Below are 21,441 nucleotides of genomic sequence, written 5' to 3'. Positions count from 1 at the left end.
ATCTTTGTTCTCTTAATATGGTAGTATGAGATCTTAAATTCTATGTTTAAACATGAATATTTAATTACCATTAGACATTGAAATTTCTACATTCATCCGTCATTAATGTGTGCTCATTTTTATAAATTTCACATGTACTAATAACAGCTCACTTTTTGGCTTTTTTGGACCATAATTGATCCATTTGTGCATGGCCATGAGACATTTGTCTATTAGTATTGGCAATTTTAAGTGCACAATTATTGAGGTATCTTTAAGTAGGTACTGGGCAACACTTTGAAATGTGTACTTTTTGATCTTCACGGCATAATGGTTCCCACAACATGCATAGTTACAACCAAAAAGAAATCATCAAAATCTGATTTAGGATCTATGTGTGCACAAGTTAGTTATAACAACTACTGGTACACTTCCCCTAAACAATGAATTAACCATAAGATAATTAAAGTTTTATAACAATAATATATTACTAATAATGTAAATATTGACGTCCATTTTAAATATGAGTTCAATTATACAATATTTTTGCGAATGTTTAAAAATGTAGAATAAGATTTCGAATCCCAGCCAAGTTGGAACACTAAAAGATGCAAGTCCTCTTTGTAAAAGCAACTTAACTGACTCTCTACCTTATTGGTTTCAAGTTTAGACAACTCGGTTTTAATCCGTGACTGAACTCCAAAGAGCAAACACACACGATGGATACGCTAAATCCTCAGTTTTTTATTGTGATGATAACAATTCAAACCAAAGAAAATTATTTCAGATTGCTGTACAATGAATCTGAAAAGGTGATAATTTATGTATTCAAAAACAGAATTTCTAAAAGTTTTAAATTAGAACTTGGACCCAGTAAGTAGGAAATCATTCCTCTCAACCATAAAAATCGATGGCGTAGTTGCAGCAATGCAACAGATCCGAAAATTCAACTGGACCAAACCTCAATTCATTAAAAAGATTGGGTTACATATAGCATTAAAACAACTCTGTAGATGCTGAACATAATATATACCATCACATTAATGATTAAAACTATTGGCAGAAAAGGGATTAATTGGAAGTCAATTAATTGAATTTCATTCAAGACTTTGTAGTATACAGGCATTATACCGCCATCAACTGGCTCGGAATGGTTAGTTATTCACTTGTCAGGTCTCACAATGAGTGAGAACAAGAGCGGCACCAGCATCAAGAGAAATCTCAAACTTCCGGCAGATAGCCGACAGAAAAATCATATTTATCGTGTTGTACGTGCCAAACTTGTACAGGCAGGTTATCCTGCATCAAGAGAAATCTCAAACTTCCGGCAGATAGCCGACAGAAAAATCATATTTATCGTGTTGTACGTGCCAAACTTGTACAGGCAGGTTATCCTATGGTCAGATACAGAACAAGTTCTTCATGACCCCTCTTAATTGCTGAACTATTTGTATTATCAAAAGAATGAATACACATCACCTCAACCTGCCAAATGTACATCTCAAAAAGAATGAAAACAATTGAAAATGCTCTTCATTTTACAGCACTTGTACATCCACCCTAGGCTACAAACCCAGGAGAATTTAGCCATCTTTCAGTGGGCCAAAAGGGAGCTCTCATAAGTTGCACCTATCATAGCCAGTATACCAAGATGGTTCACCAACTCTTAAATAATCAGTATCCTCGTATGCATGGGGAAATGGCCCATAATCTCCTCCGTGTTCAGGTTTGCTCGTGGTTTGCTCTTCCTTTGCAGCAGCTTCTGCATCGAGAATGGACTCATCAGCTGGTGGAAATTGAAACTTGACTCGATCAGCCACCTGGCACATTGGACAGACACTGGATTTCAGAAGACGACTCTCCATAAGACGCTGATTAAGTTTGGCCATTTCAGTGGCATGTTTTCGGTTCAATTTGTCCATTTCTCTGCGCATAGTTTCAGCATTTTGTGCAGCAATAGCTGCAGAATCCTGCAGAGCAGAATTAACATTGGTTTGTTAACAACAATGCTACATAAAAGGAATTTCCAATCCAATAAAAGGTAGAGATGAGTTTGGTGTTTAAAGAAACTCACTTGAGCTATAGAAACGGCTTCCTCTGCCTCTTTCAGTCTTACAAGTAACTCTCCTGCAGCTTGAACAGCTTCAGCAGTGTCCCTCAATTGGTCTTGGAGTACCTTTATTTCTTCTTTCATCCTTTTCTTCTCTCGATCTCTTTCAAGTTTCAAAGCTACAAGCTCTGCAGCCTGGGCTTCAATGAAACGCAATTGTGAACCCTTTACTCCAACCTTTGCAGCTGCTTGTTTGATATTAGATGCACCTTCTTTAATTTTCCTATGCCTCGCAAGCAAAGCAATGTGCTTCTCCTGCAGGTCAGCATACTGATCTAGGAGGCGTGCATGTCCTTCCATTGCCATTTGCAGGGCTTCCTTCAACTCCTCAGCACATCTTTGTTCACATTCTACTTCCTGCTTCCTTTTCTCTGCCAACCTTCTATATGAATCAAGATCTGCTCTTAACTCTTCAGCCAAGGATATCCACTCGCTTTCTCTCTCTACCCACTGTTGCCTTTCTTCTTCCCATTTCTCATCAAGGAAAGTATGATCAGGCTCCTCAGTTGCAGGGTTAGCAGCATCAATAGGAACCTGAGGAGCAGTTTGAATAGGAATGTGACTAGGAGTCTCAGGGATTCTGCAAAGAGCAAGAGAATGATCCGATTCAGATAGCTCAGTCCTCCTCTGTATTGAGTGGCGTGTTAAGGAGAGCCGCTGTTTCCTAGTAGACATTGAAGAAGAACCAGGATCCAAGTATGACAGCAATTGATTTCTAAGGTGTTGAATCTCTTCAAGAAGTGCATCCCTTTCGCCTAGTTCATAAAAGTTGCGATACTTCTCAAGCTCCTCCATCAAATGCTTCTGTTCAATGATTGCTCGTGTTACCTCGGGATGATTCTCAAATTTATCCTTCAACAGCTGGATATGTCCACAGAAAAGCATGGTTTCAATCTTTGAATAGTTGGTAAGAAAATTAAGGTCACCAAAATAGAGAGAAGAAATAAACCTTGTGTTCATCTATTAATGACAAAAATTCTTCATTCATGAAGTCCTCTTCTGGAATAACACCGTCCACAAGGCCCTCAAGGCGAATGATTTTGTCCTCTCGGCTTTGCTGTATTATCGAATTGCATTCTCTTTCATGTTTGTACTGTCGAACCTGCACAATATTTATTCTCAGAACAAACCCTTTAAACCAGAGTACAACCATAGTAGCAACATTTTTCTGCTTTTCTCAAAAATTTAAACAAGCAAATATCTTACCAAGCGATTGAGTTGCTCAATTTCAGCTGCCTGCTTGTTGCAGGTCTCTTCCAACGCCATTTCTCTCCTTATAGCCCCTGCTAAAACTCCCTGGACTGCCTGATTTACCAAGACCAAAAACAACCACCATTGGACCACAAATTGAAGTAATGAAAGTTAAGAACTTGCAGTAATAGAAAAAATCACTTAAAACAGTATATTGAATTTGATCTTGGTTAAGAACTTAAGAGGCAGGTCATACTTGACTAAGATGAAGTTTGGATCCCTCTGGAGTTTTAGGCTCATCAATGGCAATTAACTGCCACTTGGATTTATCCTGCATACTTTCTCCCACGGGAGGTTGCTGAGTAGTGTCCAGTTTATTGCAAGAACAGAGAAGCTCAGCAATCGGGGAAGTTGATGCAGTGCTCTTTTCTGCTGATGTCTGTACCCCTACATCAACTTTATCAACTGTATTGAACAGTTTTGCATCCAAAGTTTTAAACGAGAATCTCACAGAAGACTTCCTTAAAGCTGAGTTTTGCTGGTGATTATCAATAATTTGAAGGCCACGATGGAGGCTAGCAGCCAAGGTCTCTGTAGGGGAACTCAGAATTCTACAAGGTGAGCTGAGAGTTTTATTAGACTGAATAGACGACTGAATATTATAACTTTTTCTTAGTTCAGAGCCCTGTATAGAGTTTTCCCCCTGTACGGAAGGAGATAAGGGTGACCACTGCATTGATTTATTTAGATTTCTCCTATTATCTTCAATTCGAGGTGACATACTAAAAGTTGGGCACTGGAAAGTAGGTGATAAATCAGAAGGCAGGATGCTCAAAGAAGGGGATTGCTTGTTAAGTGGTTTTCTTGCAGAATTGTTGATTAGAGTATCATGTGTTGACTTAGAGTGCTCTTTAGTTGAACACAAAGTTGGATTTTTGGCTGCATCGTTTTTGCCTACACAAGAGATACCTAATAATGCTGCATCTGATGGTGGTTCACCTTCTTTAGTGACCTCTTGAGAAGACCTAGGTTTAGCTTTATTGTTTTCACTTGGTTTCTGAGTCTCCAGTTGAGCCGTCACCTTGTCTCTACTACTTGAGTTCTGCAAGTCCTTCAAAGTTTCATCTAGAACTTTAGATTTGTTTCCTAGTTCACAGTCAGATTTTTCCACATCTTCATCTATCTCCATGTCTTCATCACTGTTGGCATCAGCATGTTGAACTGTTGGTGAGCAGTTGAGACTTAACCTCAAGATATTAAAACTTCTGCGAGCATTCCAACCTGTTGAGTATCCACCACAACTGCTAGTAACTTGGGTATTGTCGTTTGACTGCATACGCACAAGCTCATCCTGTTCCAGGAAAATAAATTAGTTTATAAATATTGAAACACCGCAGACATTAACAAATGCCACCACATATATGAAAATACCTTTAGTAAGCGTATTTGTTCACGCAAAGAGTTTACATCATTCTCAGTTTCCTCATTCACAACTGCTTGATTTTGTATGGCTTTTGCTCTCTTCGCAAACCTTAATGTGCTTAAAGTCTCACTCCTGCAACTGCAAGTCATGAAAAAAATGTGACTCTGTTCCTTTCTGTTTTTGTTTACCAAATCTTAATGTACTTTAAATTTCACTCCTGCAACTACAAAACCACAAAGAAACCTCTATGATAAAAGACTTCCTCCAATTTTGAACAATTTCAGATGTCCTACCTGCTTGCTGGAGAGATTGCACAAATCATGGCCAATTTGGCATTCCCTCCCAAAGATTCTTGCAGCAGAAACGTTAAACGTGAATCACGATAAGGGATATGCCTCTGCTTTCCTTGAGAAATTTCAGCCAGAATGTTGATCAAATTCCTGTGAGTTTGTCAACAAGTGATTGCTGTTAGACCAAGTAAAAAATAATTGAGCTACACAGTGGATATAATTGTTACACAAATCCAGCTAAATAATATGTCAAATATTTGTTTCTGTGAATTTACTTAACAACTCTAAACCTACTACGTCACAATCATCACATACCCTAGTTGTGAAAGAGATCGGTTAATGTTGCCAGCCTCCTTCAAGCGCTCTCCAGCTGCACCTGTGAGCTTTTGTCTCTCCGATCCAGCAAGGTCAACAAGGTTAATTCTACTAGTCCTCAAACTGCTCAAGCCATCTGACATACTCTGTAAATATAAGTGACTTTGAGTCTCTTTGTATAGGAACATGGTCAGAAAAAATACAATTGAGATTCTGTGTGGATACACAAAAATGTTAACATATATTCATACAAGAATAGGTTGTAGTGTTTACCTTAGTTGAGAAACACAAATCAAATAATGTACAATCAGCACACTTATATATGAAATTTAGCAATATTTTAAGGAAGATTTGGAAGATTTTTGGAACAAATGAAAGTGTTCCAGCTTACAGTTGTTAAAACTCGAGAATATAACACAAGAATTGTTAAATTAATTTCCTATGTGAGAGAAAGTTCCACCATTAAATTTTTCTGTAATTACTATTACACAAAAAACTACAGAGAGTGTTACGAACAAATGGATTAAACATTGTCTAATTGCCTTGCTGAGTAATACTTTCAGTGTAAAATCCCAAGTAAAAAATCAACAATTCTAAGATGCTTTCCTTGGTAGAATATGTATCCTAATTAAATGTAGCTAATACCACTGGTTACATCTGGTCTTTTTCCCAAATTAAATTTATTTTCACATATTTGAACTCTTCAAGAAATACTTATAGCTAACTGCATGACGGATACAATTTTTCATTGAAATGATCAAGAATGATTATTTCGACATCTTTCACGAAATAATTGCAATAAAAGTTCAAAAATAACCAACCTTGTGAGGAATTCAATTTAACATTGCAATGCTCAACAATTAGCACTTCATCATTTTTCATAGAATAATTAATCACAAAAAATATTGAGGTTGATCTTGCCCTACAACATCACCTTACAACGCAATTCAAGCACACATGTAAACACACAGTGTGAGCGTGAACTTTCTGCATTAATACTTGTAGCACCCACTCTCCTATTTGAAAGGCCCTGCAATAAAAACAAATAGGTCAATAACCAACATTAAGATGGTCAAATGAAGAGCGTTGAGAAATTCATAGTAAAGTGAAAGAAGATTTTTTCATTTGTGCATACTCGAAATAAGAGCTGATTCACGTCATCTAAGCTTGCAACATATTCCTCTGTTAAATTTTCCACATACACGCCACATTTTGTGTCTTCCCTTATCTGGAAGAGAAGCAACCAAAATTGAATAACATGGATTCCTTAGCTTTAAATCGTATGAGTCAGGATAAAAGATTGTGACTCCCACAAACAGCAAACTAGGCAGAAGATTTAAAAATTGAAAAAACAATATAGCTACAATATAAATGCAAATGAAAACAGAAATTATTTTGTCACCTGAAGATTTCTTCGACTAGGCTCCAACAAATCTGTAATTTGTTCATTATATATCTGTCACATGTACTCCAGAATCAACACTCAATATATTACAAAATTACCAGCATACAGTTACGTCCCAGGATAGAACAAAATAAATAGATATTATTACTAGCAGCACACCACACCACAGCATACACACTTTTAAAAAATAAATGGATCTTTGAAAAGGTAAATGGGCAACGAATTGCTATTGGCAAAGCAGGACATAAGCATACAAATGAAATCTAAATAATTTGTATCCTGCCAGAAGAAAATGTACACGGATCAATATATCTGTCGGATCATCAACTCATGTACCTCAAGGAGTGAACAACGACACCGATATTGCAGCTGCTTGTTCACATTTTTCTCTTCTTCCTGGTTTCCAAGAAAAGGATCAGTGGAAATGGAAAAGAAAGCACAAACTCACCAACTTCAAGTGACTCCTAATACAATGGCATTTGTAGCAAAGCCTACCTCCTGAATCTGTGCAAACAATTTCTCAAATACACGGGGAGTAATGCCCCGGTGCCCACTATGGATTTTGTCTTCAACTGACATATTAGAAGGTCCCCACATGGTATAAGTTTTACCACTTCCAGTCTGTATCTCAGAAAAAAATGTTCACTAGAGATTAATCAGAGAAACTAATCCTGATTATAGATAGAGAAACATTAAAAGAAAACCAACCAGGGATTCAAAATGAAAGGAAAGTTACCTGCCCATAAGCAAATATTGAACTGTTAAATCCTGCCAAGCAGTTCTGTATCAGGGGGACACCTACCATCTCAAAAATTTCTTCCTGTAGTTAAAACCAATAAATTAGAGACAAATAATGCTTGGTTTTTCAATCACATAGGATGGACCAGGCTACACAAAGGGCATATTCAATTTAAGACATGATAAAAATATGAATACAGATTATTAGCCCCTAGGTAAAAAGGCCTTCGGTAAACACATAAAAAATCATTGCATGTTTGTTTAAATGGATGCATGTGGAATTGTCATTTTGTGAATTTTGTCAGGGTTTCAACTTTCCTACTATATCCTGGTAGTTAGTTTTCACTACTCTTTCAAAATGACAAGTGGGGCAAGAAGAGTCCCCAACCCTGCCCTGCATGTCCCCTCACCCCTGGGTCCTTTTCATCAGACAGTAATTGTTGGAAACTTGGTTGCTCAAAAGGAATCATCTTTAATATAAGTTAAATAGGGAGTTGATAAATGTGTGTTTGGAAGCAAGGGAGGATAGCCCAATTCTTGAACTGGATTTAGAGGAACAAAAGGATGATATACACAAGTTGGCTACTAGAGGTTTCACTTGTCAATTCCTTGGAATGTAACATTCTATGGATGACATTTATAAATGGGCCAAAAATCACTGGAAAATTTTTGTTGACTATGAAATCAGATTATGTCAATAGGATATTTTACTATCACTTTTGCCAATGAAGCTGGTTGAGAAACAAAATTTCCAATATGAGGGCCTTGGTTTCATTGTAACTCTCTGTAGATGACCTATATAAATGGGCCAAAAATCACTCAAAAAAAAATTATGACTATGAAAATAAAATTTAGTGAAGGATATTTTAATATCATTTTTGCCAATGAGATTGATCAAGAGAAAAATTTTCCAATGAGGGGAAATTTGGTTTCATTGGTATGCAGGATTAGAAAACTTTTAATAACTATGAAATCAGATTATGTCCAAGAGGATATTCTACTGTCACTCTTGCCAATGAAACTGATTGAGAGAATACTATCCAAGGAGGACCTTGATTTTACCATTATGTAAAGGACCTTTCCTGAAGTTTTAGCATTTTGACTTAAGCCTACCAAGGAGATGCTGTCCAAAGCACACCCATTTGGATTAAGATTGTATGCTGTCCTGCATGAGGTGTGCTCTTACAATGGTCAGAAACTTAATGTGAGGATATATATGTTCATCCCGAGAAACCTTTCATAGAAGGGCTTTGAACTGTGCAAGAATCAACCTCTTCCAAAAACCCAGACCCTTAAAGAAGGGAGCTTGAAGTATGTCTAACCCATTGACTATGAATGCATTCTGTTTTAGAAGCACACCCATTTGGATAAGATTGTATGCCCTCCTGCATTAGCTGTGCTCAGAATATGTTTTCACAGTTAGAAACTTCATGTTCATCCCAGGAAACCTTTGGTAGAAGGGCTTTGAACTGTGCAAGAATCAACCTCTTACAAAAAACCGGATTCTGCACATCCATTTGGATAAGATTGTATGCCCTCCTCCATGAGCTGTGCTCATAGAATGTTTTTGCAGTAGTCAGAAAACTTCATGTTCATTCCAAGAAACCTTTGGTAGAAGGGCTCTGAACTGTGCAAGAATCAATGTCTTTCAAAAACCCTGACCCTTAAAGAGAAGGGAGCTTGGAGTGGATCCAACCCATTAACTGTGAATGTATTCTGTTTTAGAAACACACCCATTGGATAAAATTGTATGCCCTCCTGCATGAGCTGTGCTTAGAGTATGTTTTTGCAATTGTCAGAAACATCATAGGACAATATATATGTTCATCCCAAGAAATCTCTGGAGGAAGGAACTATGCAAGAATCAACCTCTTCCAAAACCCTGACCCTTAAAGAAGGGGGCTTGGAGTGGATACAACCCATTGACCATGAATGCATTCCGTTTTAGGTGCAGAGGATGCCATGAATATGATAATCTGGCTCATGCCTGTCCTCTAGGAATAAAACAAGAGACTGTTCTTCAACCAGAAAATTAAGAGAAATCAAATAATGGCTTGCAAAAGCCTAAAAAGAAACACATAACTAAAGATAAATGGGTTAAAGTTGCAGAGAGGAGTAAAAAAAGTCAAGGCGAAATGACAAAGATGTGACATAAGGCTCAAGGGGACCCTAACACAAAAGGGATGTCAAAATAGTGGAAGAGGTCAAGGACCTTATGCATGAACATGATTCAGAAGGAAATTCTTTTGCAGCTATTATAACCAAAAAGGTGCATCAGCATCAAACTCAAGCCAAAAGGCCTCATGATATGGGCTTAGAAGAAGTTGAGAATGGCATGGTGTTGGAGGATGCTAGTAATGAGCAGCAAGATGGTGGAAAACAAGATTTATTTCTCCTTAAAGTTGATTTGCAGGATGCTAAGAACAACATTAGTCTAGAGAACTTTGCAAATGTATTCTAGGATGATTATAGAAGGCATCTAATATGCAATAGGTTGATTTGGATCTGGTTGTGACATTTTCACATATCGCCCCATTGCAAATGGGGATCCCCTCTTTTGCTGAATAAACCAAGTCTTTTGCAGTCCGTGTTGTCTCCTAACCCTAAGGAATGAGTTATAAGGTCTTGTTGGTCTGGATTCTGACCTTTGGAAGTAACGAAGTGACTAAATAGGGAATGGATTCTTAAGGAATATACAGCCTAGACAGGATAACGTCTTAATATTGTCATTAAATCGAGAATAAGGGTTTTAATGTATTGAAAAATGCATTGTGCTTACTGCTTTATCCTTCAAACTTTGCATTTTGCTAACTATGAACTTGATTGATGCTTGTACTTCACATCGTTTCCTTGTCTTTTTTTAGGTATATTACGAGGAGCAAGACTTTGAATGCTAAGAGGAGGACATCGTTGAGTGGGTGACATCACTATCCAAGGAAGAAGAGATTGCAATTGTTGGAGTTATCTTTTATTAGCTAATAATTATTTATTTAATTATTAGTCTATTATACTCCATGCTTAAGCTAAACTTAGGAATCTTATAATTCTTTAGGGTTTTCTCCTTTAGGGTTTCGAGTATCCTCTTATAAGGATTCTCTCTTTGTATTTTCATAACAACTGTAATTATTGAATTGCATTGTTGTTGCACAATCAATATGACTCCTCTTTTCTGGATCTCTGAATTCTGGCCTCCACAGCTTTTTTGCTTCTCTCCTTCTGCGACAGGCTTGCATGCAGGTGATCTTTGGGAGCTTTAGAGTTGATTTTTCTTCAACTCCAATATGGTATCAGAGCTCCAGATCTGCATGCCCCTATTCTCTTCATGAGAGATTTTGGCCCTTGTTCTTCAGATCTGTGTATTCGGGGGTTTGTGCAATTGCTTTTTTCCATTTTTGGGGGTAGCTGATTTTTTGGTACATTTTGGTGCCAAAAAGACCTCACCGTTGGATACAGGAGGCCGTTTCCACGAATTTTGATATAAAATTTGATATATTTTGGTGTCAGGTGTTCTGGAGGCAAAAAAAAATTTAGGCCCCAGGCCGTACGTTCTCGTGCACGCAGATCGAGAAAAAAATTGGGCAGTTTAACGGCTTACCCAAGCTGGATTTCCAAAAAAAAAAAGCTTTTTGGGGGGCTAGCCACCTGTGCAGCTCCATACGGCCTCTACAGGTCCGTATGCTCTGCAACAGGTCGTGGAGCCCATTGTTGGAGCCCGACGCTGCCCAGAAACCGCCACCAGGCTCCCGCCGCCCGGAAACCTCGCCAGGCTCCCGCCGCCCAAAAACCCTGTCGACCGCCAGGCTCCCGCTGCTCGGAAACCCCATCGGCCGCCAGGCTCCCGCCGACCACCGAGCCCCGCAGCCCGCCAAGTCGCATCGATCGCCTGCCGCCAGCCGCCCAGCCACCGCCCCTACACCACTCCCACGCCGCCCAGGAGCCACCGGCTTGTTTCCGGCCCCTCCTTTGTTTTTCGACGATCGGGATTTTTTGCCGAGCACCGGATTTTTTTCTAGTGAGTTTTTCTAGGTAGATTGTTTTTTTGGTGGTGACGGCCATACAGCCGTCAAATTTATGGTCGCAGACTGATGATGTCAGCACTGTGTAGGCAGCCTTCAGGCCTCTTCTGGGCCCATCCAGAGCACCTTCAGTCTTTTGCCCATATCTTGGGCATACAGAGGCGTTTTTCAACAAATCTTATCGTTGAAAAGCTCTTTCCGAGCTCTATCCAGATCTAGAAGTTCGATCTTTTGATTTTGCTTTTTTGATGGTGTTTTTTGCTGTCAAAACCAAAGGTTCATTTTTTCACTCCGAGTGACACAACTTGAGCATCCGAACTCTGTTTTTCGAAAACTTTATATTGTTGGAAAGTTTGTTCTGTGTACTTTCCAGTCATATGAGTTTTGTTTCCAGATTCTGCTCCAGGTATATTTTATTCAGTTTTTTTCTTTTCAGCACTCTGGTGAATATCTTGGATGTTTCAGATCCTGGGATCTCTTTCTTTGAGTAGGATGTCTCGTCTTTGGCTGTTCTTTCTGTTTCCAGTCTTCTGTCTCTTCTAATCATTGTAGCATTTTATTTTTGCAAACGCACTGAGATAAAGTGCCACTATGCATTGTATACTTGGGATCTTGCACATCTTGTGCCTTATTATTGTACATGCACTACATTATAAAGTGCCATGGGGGTTTGATGTTTGCCTTTGTTTGCCATCTACCTTTGTCAAATGAGTGTTCCTTCCACGACATTAACTTCATGATGTGTGTCAAGTGAGTGTTCCTTCCACGACACTATGTACTTTCTCTGCATCTTCGATTTTCCTAGTTCTCCGTCATGCAGTTCTTGTTGGTCGTTCTTTTCAGTGTACCTGTCCCTCTCCCTTTTCAGCATTATGGGGAGGTTTGTCCTGTTGGTTCTAATGCTTCCTTGGTTCGATTGATCAGCTCTTCAAGCTTTGGTGTTTCATGCCATCTGTATCTTCGAGTTCAGTTGTTTGCCTTTGTTTGCCATCTAATTTGAGTAGTGTCATTTAAGGGCACTCATGCAGATTACAGTCTTCTCTACCTAGTCATGTTCTATTTCAGTGGAGGTTCTTCAGATCAGCAATTACTCTTCGACAGTGTTTGCAGCTATTTCATGCTTCGAAAGTTTCACTGTGGCCCCGATTGACCTAATTTTGCGATTGGACAAACTTTCTATTTTTAGAAAAAACTAAACGTTAACTGCAAGTGGAATAGATATCCAGATTCAAGTCCAAATGAATGAATATGAAATGCAGAGCATAAAGAGTCAGTGCAGAAGGAAAAAATCTCCCTCCAACCCAAAACTCCGCCCAAGAGTGGAAACTCTCAGCGAAGGAGGAATGTGGAGAAAATTGAAAATCCTCTAGGCCAAAACTCCACCCAAGAGTGGAAACTCTCAGCGAAGGAGGAATGTGGAGAAAATTGAATATCCTCTAGGCCAAAACTCCACCCAAGAGTGGAAACTCTCAACGAAGGAGGAATGTGGAGAAAATTGAAAATCCTCAAGGCCAAAACTCCACCCAAGAGTGGAAATTCTTAGCAAAGGAGGAATTTGGCGAAAAGGGAAAATCCTCCTCTAGCCCAAAAGTCCATCCAAGAGTTCTCAACGAAGGAGGATATGGCGAAAAGGAAAAATCCTCCTCCAATCCAAAAGTCCACCTAGGAGTGGAAATTCTCAGTGAAGGAGGAAATTGGCGAAAAGGAAAAATCCTCCTCCAAGCCAAAAGTGCACTCAAGATTAGAAAATCCACTCTGAAGAGGAATTTTCCACAAGGACAAAAATCCTTTGCTACCACTCCAAAGGCGCTCAAGTCTTGGAAATGGCAAAAAAATTGACTATGGGAAAATTCCTTCTTCCCCCTCCAAGTGCACCCAAGCATTCATGAAGTCTTGGAAACAATGAAAAATTGGCGCTGTGTTGGAAATTCCTTCCTTCAGGACAATTCTTGGAAATTGTGTAAAAATTGGCTTTGTGTTGGAAACTCTTTCCTTCAAGATAGAATTCTTGGAAACAATGAAAAATTGTCAAGTGTTGGAAGTTCCTTCCTTCAGGACAAAATTCTTGGAAACTGTGAAAAATGGTTAAATATCAGAGAATTCCTCCTTTAAGTCCAAAACGCACCCAAGCATTCCTTGGGTCATGGAAATTTGAAATTTTTATTAAGGCATTGAAAATCCTTCAAGACCTCCCAAATATGCCCAACTTCATGATGGCAAGGAAGGATGAAATTTCACCAAGGAAAATTCCTTCCCCAAGCTCCAAATGCACCTATCTCTAGGAAGGGAAGAAATTATAAATTTTGCTAAGTTTGAAAATTCCTCCTCTAGGCCTATTATGCACTCAAGAATTCTAGAAGGTATGGAAACTCAAAATGTGACTAAGTGTTGAAAAAATGCTCCATGCCATCCCTTGTGCGCCAAAGCATTCTCAAGGCATGGAGACTCAAAATTTGACTGTATGGAGAAATTCCTTCTCCAAGCTCCAAATGTGCCCATCTCCAAAATGTCAAAAAAGATAAACATCAAGGATTCATCTATCCAATCCAAAGGCAACATCAGGATGTCAAGGGACATGGAGGTCCAAGATGAGCAAATCCAATTTATGACATACAAGTTCAAGAAGAAATCCAGTCTCAAGAAGTTCATGGAGGAAGAATTCTAGTTCCAAACATTGAGGAGGACATTCAAGGCAATCTAGTTCTAGACCCCAAGGATCCAAAGTTCGGTTGCAAGTGAGAAGAAGAATTTACAACATCTTGAATTTCCTTTGGAAATCCAAGATCAAAAATCAGAAAAAAAATGATCAAGGAAAGATAATTTCAAAAAAGTTAATCAAATTTAGAACCTTGATCACAAAATGATGCAAAATGGAATATTCCTTGTGATGAGTCACCAGGTCCACATGGCGTCAAACATGTTGAGGTGGCACCTCGTCACCTTCTCCAACCAATCAAATGTCTCACAACCGTCATGACCAAATTCATTGAATTTGCCAACAAAGAGAGAGATAAGGGACGCTTACTTCTAGATAATAAGTTGTTTGATGCTTAGTTCACACTCAGTTATTAGCTCTTTACTCTAGTTCTTTTTGCATAAGAGGTGGGCATTTACTTTGAAACCCTAATTAGGGTTCCATCTTGTAATCTCGACCCTTGATTGCAAATCAATCTTGGTCATTCATTTGTGGAAGGATCTCTATAAAGGCCCATGCCTTCTCATTTGTAAATCATTAGATAGCTCATTAAAATAGAGAGCTCTTGCTCCTTAGAGTAGAAACGGAATGGGAGAAGGAGAAGACATTGTTGTAAGACTTGGAGAAATAAAATTTGATTTCATTGAAGATATGGTGGATTCATGTTTATTTTAGCTTGTTGCATGGTGTTCCTTCGATTTCTCAAATTGTTAGAAGTTCGTTGATGTTAATGGAAAATGTGACAATGTTTGATAAATTTCAATGGTTCATACTTTTTGCACTTAGATGATTTCTATTTGCAAAGTAAAGTTAGCCTGAGCCTTTTTTTATATGGATGCTTAACTTCTATCATGGATGTACATGTTCATTATGATGGTGTTCATTGTGATATGAAAACTCTTTGCATAATCCCTGGAAGATTGCACCAGTTCTCGTGGAATTGTTGCTGAGCATGGCAAAGCAAGACTTGCTTACTGCAATTTGTCCATTGGAGCATGATCCATTACCCTCATTGTCCCTAGGAGTAGATTAGAACTTCTTAACCTTTTTCCCTTTTGTCCTTTTTTCAGTTCCAGTTAAGTCCGTTTAAGGAAGAAGCATCAAAATCCTACAATATTCGATGATGAAGTTCCAACCATAGCATCAAGAGAAGTGAAGAACAACAAAAGCGTAAGTACCCCTTGGATTACCAGCATACATCAGCCAAACGAGCTATATCTATCATAAAGTCGCAAGTTCGTGTAGGAACCTTGGAATCACTTTTATGAACTTTTGCAGTCTTAGCATAAAAGGCGATTTTGCTCAAGAGAGGATAAAGTGTCTTTGGCATTTTTATTATGTGTTGCTGTGGTCATAAAACACCCATCAACAGATCCAAAAGATGCCAAATGGGAGGAAATGCACAAAAAATTATAAGAGGTTGGGTGAATCACCCAAACATGGTGATTTAGAAGCATAGGTAGGAGGGAAGAAAATGGTTCCTCTTTGATCATTTGGTCACAACTAAGCCATAACAAGGCAGGGTTGAAACATGTTTGTGAATAGACTTAGACAATGCCAGATTGTGTAAAGACAGCTAAGGATGAACCATTTTGCGTTGGGCACACAATTATTGCACAGACCATTCTGCAAATTCACACCATTCCTATGGAATTCATTCCACAAGTCACTCAATTGTTGTACAAGCTATCTACAACGATTTTGTGGTGGCCACAATGTAAAGCTGGAGAAAAGAAACATTCTTATAGTGATTCCTACTGGATAAGATAGGGTAGGTAGGAGAAGACATGGAGTGCATTTTGTATAAGCTTCTCATTGTTGCAATAACTCATCTAAAAGAAGGCAAAATCCTTGAATATTGGTATGGATATGTTTAAACATTGTTTAAAAAAATACTACCTTCTCTAGACATATCCATACTAGTGCCCAATCCTTTGGATGAGAGGCAACCACCACGACAATTTGCAAGCAAGGGTGTCTGAATCGACACCTAGTTCTACAACATGCAGCCCAAACACAAGTTACTTCTAGGAATGATGAGGCAAAAATTATAACCTCCTGAAATATGAATGGCTAATAATTGTTTTGCATATTTGGTCATCATGCTATGTGAAGCACTTTGCATGGATATATTGCACATTGATCTCAAATACAAGCAAGGTTAAATCTATTTTTTGTAGGCTTGTTTACAATGGAGACATATTACTTCAAAAGGAATTTTTTAACATCTTAAGAGGTCTCAATCAACACCACAACAATTTGAGAGGGATCTCAATTAACACCTAGTTCTACAACATGTGGCTTAAACATAGGTGGAGGATAAATTAATGCACACCTAATTCTACAACATGTGGCTCAAACATAGGTGGAGGAAAAATAAATGCCTTCTTTCAACCTCGTACTTCATCAAGATCACAACCCACTTTAGCAAGTACAAGATGAAGGGAAAACATACACAAACAAGAGAACGCCATTGGAAATTTCTAGTACTATTTTAGCCTATTGTTCGATGTTGCCAAGTCTCCATACTAGCAAGTATGGTGTGCATTATTGTAGCTATATGTCCTAAGTTTAAAGCCCTATTGTACAAGGTGTCAAGGGTTGAAACTTGATATGCTTAATAGCATTGTAAAAGATGTTACTAATATTGTCAAACATCGATTAGCATGGGCAAAGATCAGATACACCATAATGTCAAATGAGTGGATAGATAGAAGGAACTAAGTCTCATCAACTAAGCCATCTTAGCATAATCTTTATGAAATTTGTGGAAGCATCAGATAGGGTCAAATTTATAAGGGTGCTGTTTGATATGCTTGACAAGGTGATCATGGATGTAGGACCACAAAATGCAGTTCAATTTATTACAAAAAAGACTGTTACTTGTGGTGTTGCTTAGAGACTCCTAATGGACAAGTACCCATCTATGCATTTTAGCCTTTGCATGACACATTGCTTTGATCAAACCTTGGAGAACATTGGAAAACTTGAATGGGTTAAGGAGGTATTGCAGAAGGCACACACACTAAGCCAATTTATCTAAAAATCACATAAGAGTGTTATGTATGATCATTTTTTCTATGTTGGACTTGGCCAATCCAACATCATACTTATCGAAATATCCATTTGTCGAGCCTCAATGTATCTACAAACCATATTGTTCTCTTGTCCTGAAGATGGGTTTCAATGTATCATCTTACCATTGATGATTTGTCCAAAATCTATTTTCACATTTTTTATCTAGAAATTCTAACCTCAGAAATTATGGCCTGCAGAAGCTTGAAATTTTTAATTATATAACTCTTTCAAGGTTAAAGTAACTTTTTAAATTAATCACCCTCCTTTTTATTCAATCACTTTGTGGAGGGAAGGTCACTGTCAGCAGAAAGATGCTATAGATCAAAAGGCACCCCTCAGTGATTTAGGAATCAATTTGTTTCAGCTGAAGAAGTTGATGATGATAAGGGATATCTTGTCAGGGTCCCTTCATTTTCTCACATATTTGAAATAATAATTTCAGGAGCAGATAATTGTGGATGTTAGCACTTGAAGCTGTAGTCAATTTCTGACAGTTACTAGAAACCCAATTGGTTGTATTATTAGAAGCAACTAAATACAGGAGCTGTATTGATCACATCCATTACAGATTGTAAGTTTTGGTCACCCCAAGTTGGGTATGAATTCCAAGTGCAAACTTCCCAATTGGCTTATACCAGCTTGATTCTACTGCAGCATATCATGATTGTAACAGAAGTCATTTGTAAAAACAAAAATGCTGACTTGCTTCTCCTTCCTGCAAATGTTAGCCAGCCTTGAGATCATAATTCCTGGGAAGAGAAGCTTTCCCTTGCCTTGAGGAATTGTTTCAGACTGTTTGTGTTGGAACTGACCTGAACTATGAGAAGAATCAAAAAAGCTGATATCACTGCAAATACTTCAGTGCAGATGCAGGTTTATGAACCCTGTACAGCACCTACAGCTAAGAGAAGATAGGGATTTAAGAACAAGTTGGCAATTCTAAGATTTTTAGGCCATGAACAAACAGAAAAACAATTTCATTAGCATTCAAAAAATATTTCCCAGGTGAGGTTAGATTAAAAGCCCGTGAACACTTAAATGACCTCTGCTCCAAAATAACAAGATCTAGACTGCAAGTCTACAGGAATGCTGCCAAACTAGTTGAAGACTTCTCTGTTGGGGCTATTGGATCTGCTTTTGAGTATAAGTCACATTGTTAGATTTAAAGCAGACAAGTGAAACCCATTCAGGGCATGATGAGATGGTAGACAGACCATTGAAAAAGAAAATAAATGTGCTGACCTGTTGGAGATCTGTCTTCAAGTCCCCCACCTGACCATAGGAAAGGACTTGATCAATCAGAGAAGTCAAGAAAATAAGAAGAGAGGACCAATGAAATTATCTTCATGATGCTGATAGTTTGCATTAACACAATTGGATTGAAGCAAATCAAAGCTTCACAATGCAGGATAAACTTTCATTTCTTCAAAAGCAAATGCAGAGTTCACAAAGAACCAATTACATCATGGGAGACAGTTTTATCCCCAAACTAGTCAAATGAAGAAGGATGCACGATCAATGGCCAACAAGCAATAACTACGGAACCAATTGCTCGGACAATAAATGAAGTAGCTTCTCTAATATCATTAGATGAGGCTGAATAGGATATCACTGTTGTGCTGCTTCTCTTTTTCAGTTTGGATGTGGTTCTTAGATTTTCATAATGATGATAATTTATTTTAGACTGTTCGTACTTTTAGAGCCCAAAGATTTACCAAGCCAGAAAAAAAACTTCTAAACCTTAACATCAAACCCTGCCAAGCAAGCAAAAAAAGTGCTTAGAAGGCATGGAGTAAATTATATCCTCACCTAATTAGAATAAATTGGCCCAAACTTACTCTAGAGTCCACACTAGAATATGCCATAATGTATTCTGCAAAGAATGGGCATAGCATTATGCAGAACTTAGCAGTTGAAAAACATTTGATGTTACTTATACGAGTCCATTGGACTAGATGGGGAACGGCCATCCAAAAGACACAAGCTCAATCCCCAACAATCTTTTTTAGTCTACGTGTTAAAAAAGAGGGAAGTTTGACCTCAGATGTAAAACACGCAATGGAATTGTCTTCAGTTTATTGGGTGATTGAGAAAGGGATTTGTCAAGCGACACACCTATATACAAACGCTAGCAAGCTTAGAACATTGGGGTGTATAACAGGGAAGGAATTACCCCACACTAGAATGTGCCTTTAATTCACCTGTTATTGCATAAAAATAAATAAGAAGTTAATTTAAGCTCAGATCTAAAAGCTAGTCGATGCAAAAGAAACTGGTCATGTGCCTTTACTTCACCTGGTATTGCATAAAAACAAATAAGAAGTCACTAAAAACCCAGATCTAAAACTGATCAATGCAGAAGAAACTGGTCGTGTGCCTTCACTTTATCCGGAAAGGTCAATGCAGATCAGATAAGGTTTTCTGCTCAATGAAATGGGCTTTCTAGTTCTACTATGAAAAAGAAGTTTTCCGGTTGATGTATGGTTTAAAACTCAATGTTACAGTTTGGATGTTGTTCTCGTATTCTGAAACATAGAAATGTCTTATTTTTAAGGATTTTTACAATTCTCCCAATCAGCCAGAAAAAAACTTTTAAAAAATGGATCACATTTAATGCCATAGTTCTTTTCAAAAATTAAGACTACAATTTTCCAATTCCTAAGACTTTAAAAGCCAAAAACCCATTACAGAAACAAAAGTGAGGAGAACAATCATACTCTTACCCATGTGTCTGTTTGGGTTCACAACTTTAAAAGAGGCATTCTCGAAGGCTAGTCCAAACCTTAGAGTGCTAAGAAACCTAAAATACTAAAAATGATAATTTGACCTCAAATGTAAGTCACATAATGCTAATTTTTATGTATTTCTTACTAATTTGACTGGCTGCCATGAGATCTAGCAGAAAAGGCAAAGAAGAAGAAAAAGTTACCTGTGTCGATTCAGTTCCAGCCACGGCATCGTAGGTGAAGTGGTGATCTCCAACGGCAACCGCATTGGAAGAAGTGGCTTGAGCAATGGGATCCCCGCCTTGCTGCTCCTCCTCCCTCGTCAGCGGCCGTATCCTCACCACGACCTTCACACCTCTATCCATTGAACTTTCATCTCCCTGAGATTTAATTTCACTGCAAAGCTTGCGCTGCAATTTCCGGGGCCGCGGGGGCAAAGTAGCAGGACTGCTTGTTGCCTTTGCTTTGCCCAACACAGAAGCAGCAGGACTGTAATTTCCGTTACCCCTCACATTTTCGTCATCAGGAGGAACATTTTCAGTCCCCTGTTTTGCATTACTATTTCTGCGTGGTGTTGAGGCGATCATTGGTGACTTCCTGCCAACCATTTTGCTCAGGATCGAACTCATGTTTGCCTTCCCCGACGACAAATCGCAGGGATTACAGAGGGTGAAAAACGACCGTTGTGAAGCAGACTCAGAAATAAAACCCGGAGACAAATTAATTTCAGAAAAATGGCGGACTACCTAGAGACCCAAAACAGTGATTTGAAGATTTGAATTATGCATAAGGCTTTTTATTATGTTTTTATTTTATTTTTCAACTTTATGAACGTTGGAAGGGTGGATCTCCTCGGGTAAATGGGTAAAAAGAAAGGGTAATGTCTCGTACGTAAATAAATTTTTTTTAATAGGTTGAATTTGAAAACCTTTGTAAAGGGATTTTAACTATTGGTTTTTCTATTGAATAAAGATGGGAGGTTACAATATGGGAACTTTTAGGTGTATTTTTATTTTAGTTATAAATTACAATCATTGGGCACAGTAATGTTTATTAAGATATTGTTTAAATTTATTTATTGTAAATATAAATTTAATAAAATAAAAAAAATATTAAATAATGGTATAATGGTCAATTATATATTTATATTTACTATCTGTGAATTGAAAAGTTGATTGTAGAATTTGTACTCAAATTAGCTACAAGACTTACAATATGTTTTGAAAGCAAGATGTGACTTGTATATTTCAACTTGACAAATATTTGATTAGTTACTCCTTGCAAATTTTGAATCTAATATTACTAATTAACTATAAATTTGTCTTATCCTTACATGTTAGATAAGCATAATATGGGAACTTTATATGCAGTTTTTGGAAGAATTTATTATGAATATTTTAGGTGTATACATAATATTTTAGTTATAAATTATTGTTATTGGTACATAAATTGTTATTAAATGATATTTGGGTATT

At 37.9% G+C, this 21,441-nt stretch overlaps 1 protein-coding gene across 1 annotated transcript; it reads right to left on the bottom strand.

Moving 5' to 3' along the window:
- Nucleotides 1-1,050: 1,050 nt before the first annotated feature.
- LOC131077727 (kinesin-like protein KIN-12B) lies at nucleotides 1,051-20,733 on the bottom strand. Its single transcript, XM_058015270.2, has 15 exons — nucleotides 20,170-20,733; nucleotides 7,450-7,533; nucleotides 7,209-7,334; nucleotides 7,050-7,109; nucleotides 6,711-6,764; nucleotides 6,444-6,536; nucleotides 6,243-6,338; nucleotides 5,309-5,454; nucleotides 4,997-5,143; nucleotides 4,712-4,841; nucleotides 3,537-4,631; nucleotides 3,296-3,394; nucleotides 3,039-3,191; nucleotides 2,054-2,950; nucleotides 1,051-1,949 (listed from the first exon to the last, which is right to left on the bottom strand). Exons 1-15 carry the CDS (start codon nucleotides 20,593-20,595, stop codon nucleotides 1,596-1,598), a joined length of 3,960 nt encoding a protein of 1,319 aa, XP_057871253.2. The 5' UTR covers nucleotides 20,596-20,733; the 3' UTR covers nucleotides 1,051-1,595.
- Nucleotides 20,734-21,441: the final 708 nt, after the last annotated feature.

The sequence above is a fragment of the Cryptomeria japonica genome, chromosome 5, assembly GCF_030272615.1.
Source record: "Cryptomeria japonica chromosome 5, Sugi_1.0, whole genome shotgun sequence".
Lineage (NCBI taxonomy): Eukaryota > Viridiplantae > Streptophyta > Pinopsida > Cupressales > Cupressaceae > Cryptomeria > Cryptomeria japonica.
The sequence above is the reverse complement of the archived record's forward strand: the minus strand, read 5'-3'. Positions and strand labels throughout refer to the sequence as shown.

Bases quoted from the DNA above. Each gene is read 5' to 3' on its own strand.
- LOC131077727 (XM_058015270.2), bottom strand. From the start codon at position 20,595: ATGAGTTCGATCCTGAGCAAAATGGTTGGCAGGAAGTCACCAATGATC. The intron at 7,534-20,169 runs GTAACTTTTTCT...TTTTAACTACAG, and splicing joins CTGGAACTGAATCGACACAG to GAAGAAATTTTTGAGATGGT. The intron at 6,339-6,443 runs GTATGCACAAAT...TTTTTATTGCAG, and splicing joins TGAATCAGCTCTTATTTCGA to GGCCTTTCAAATAGGAGAGT.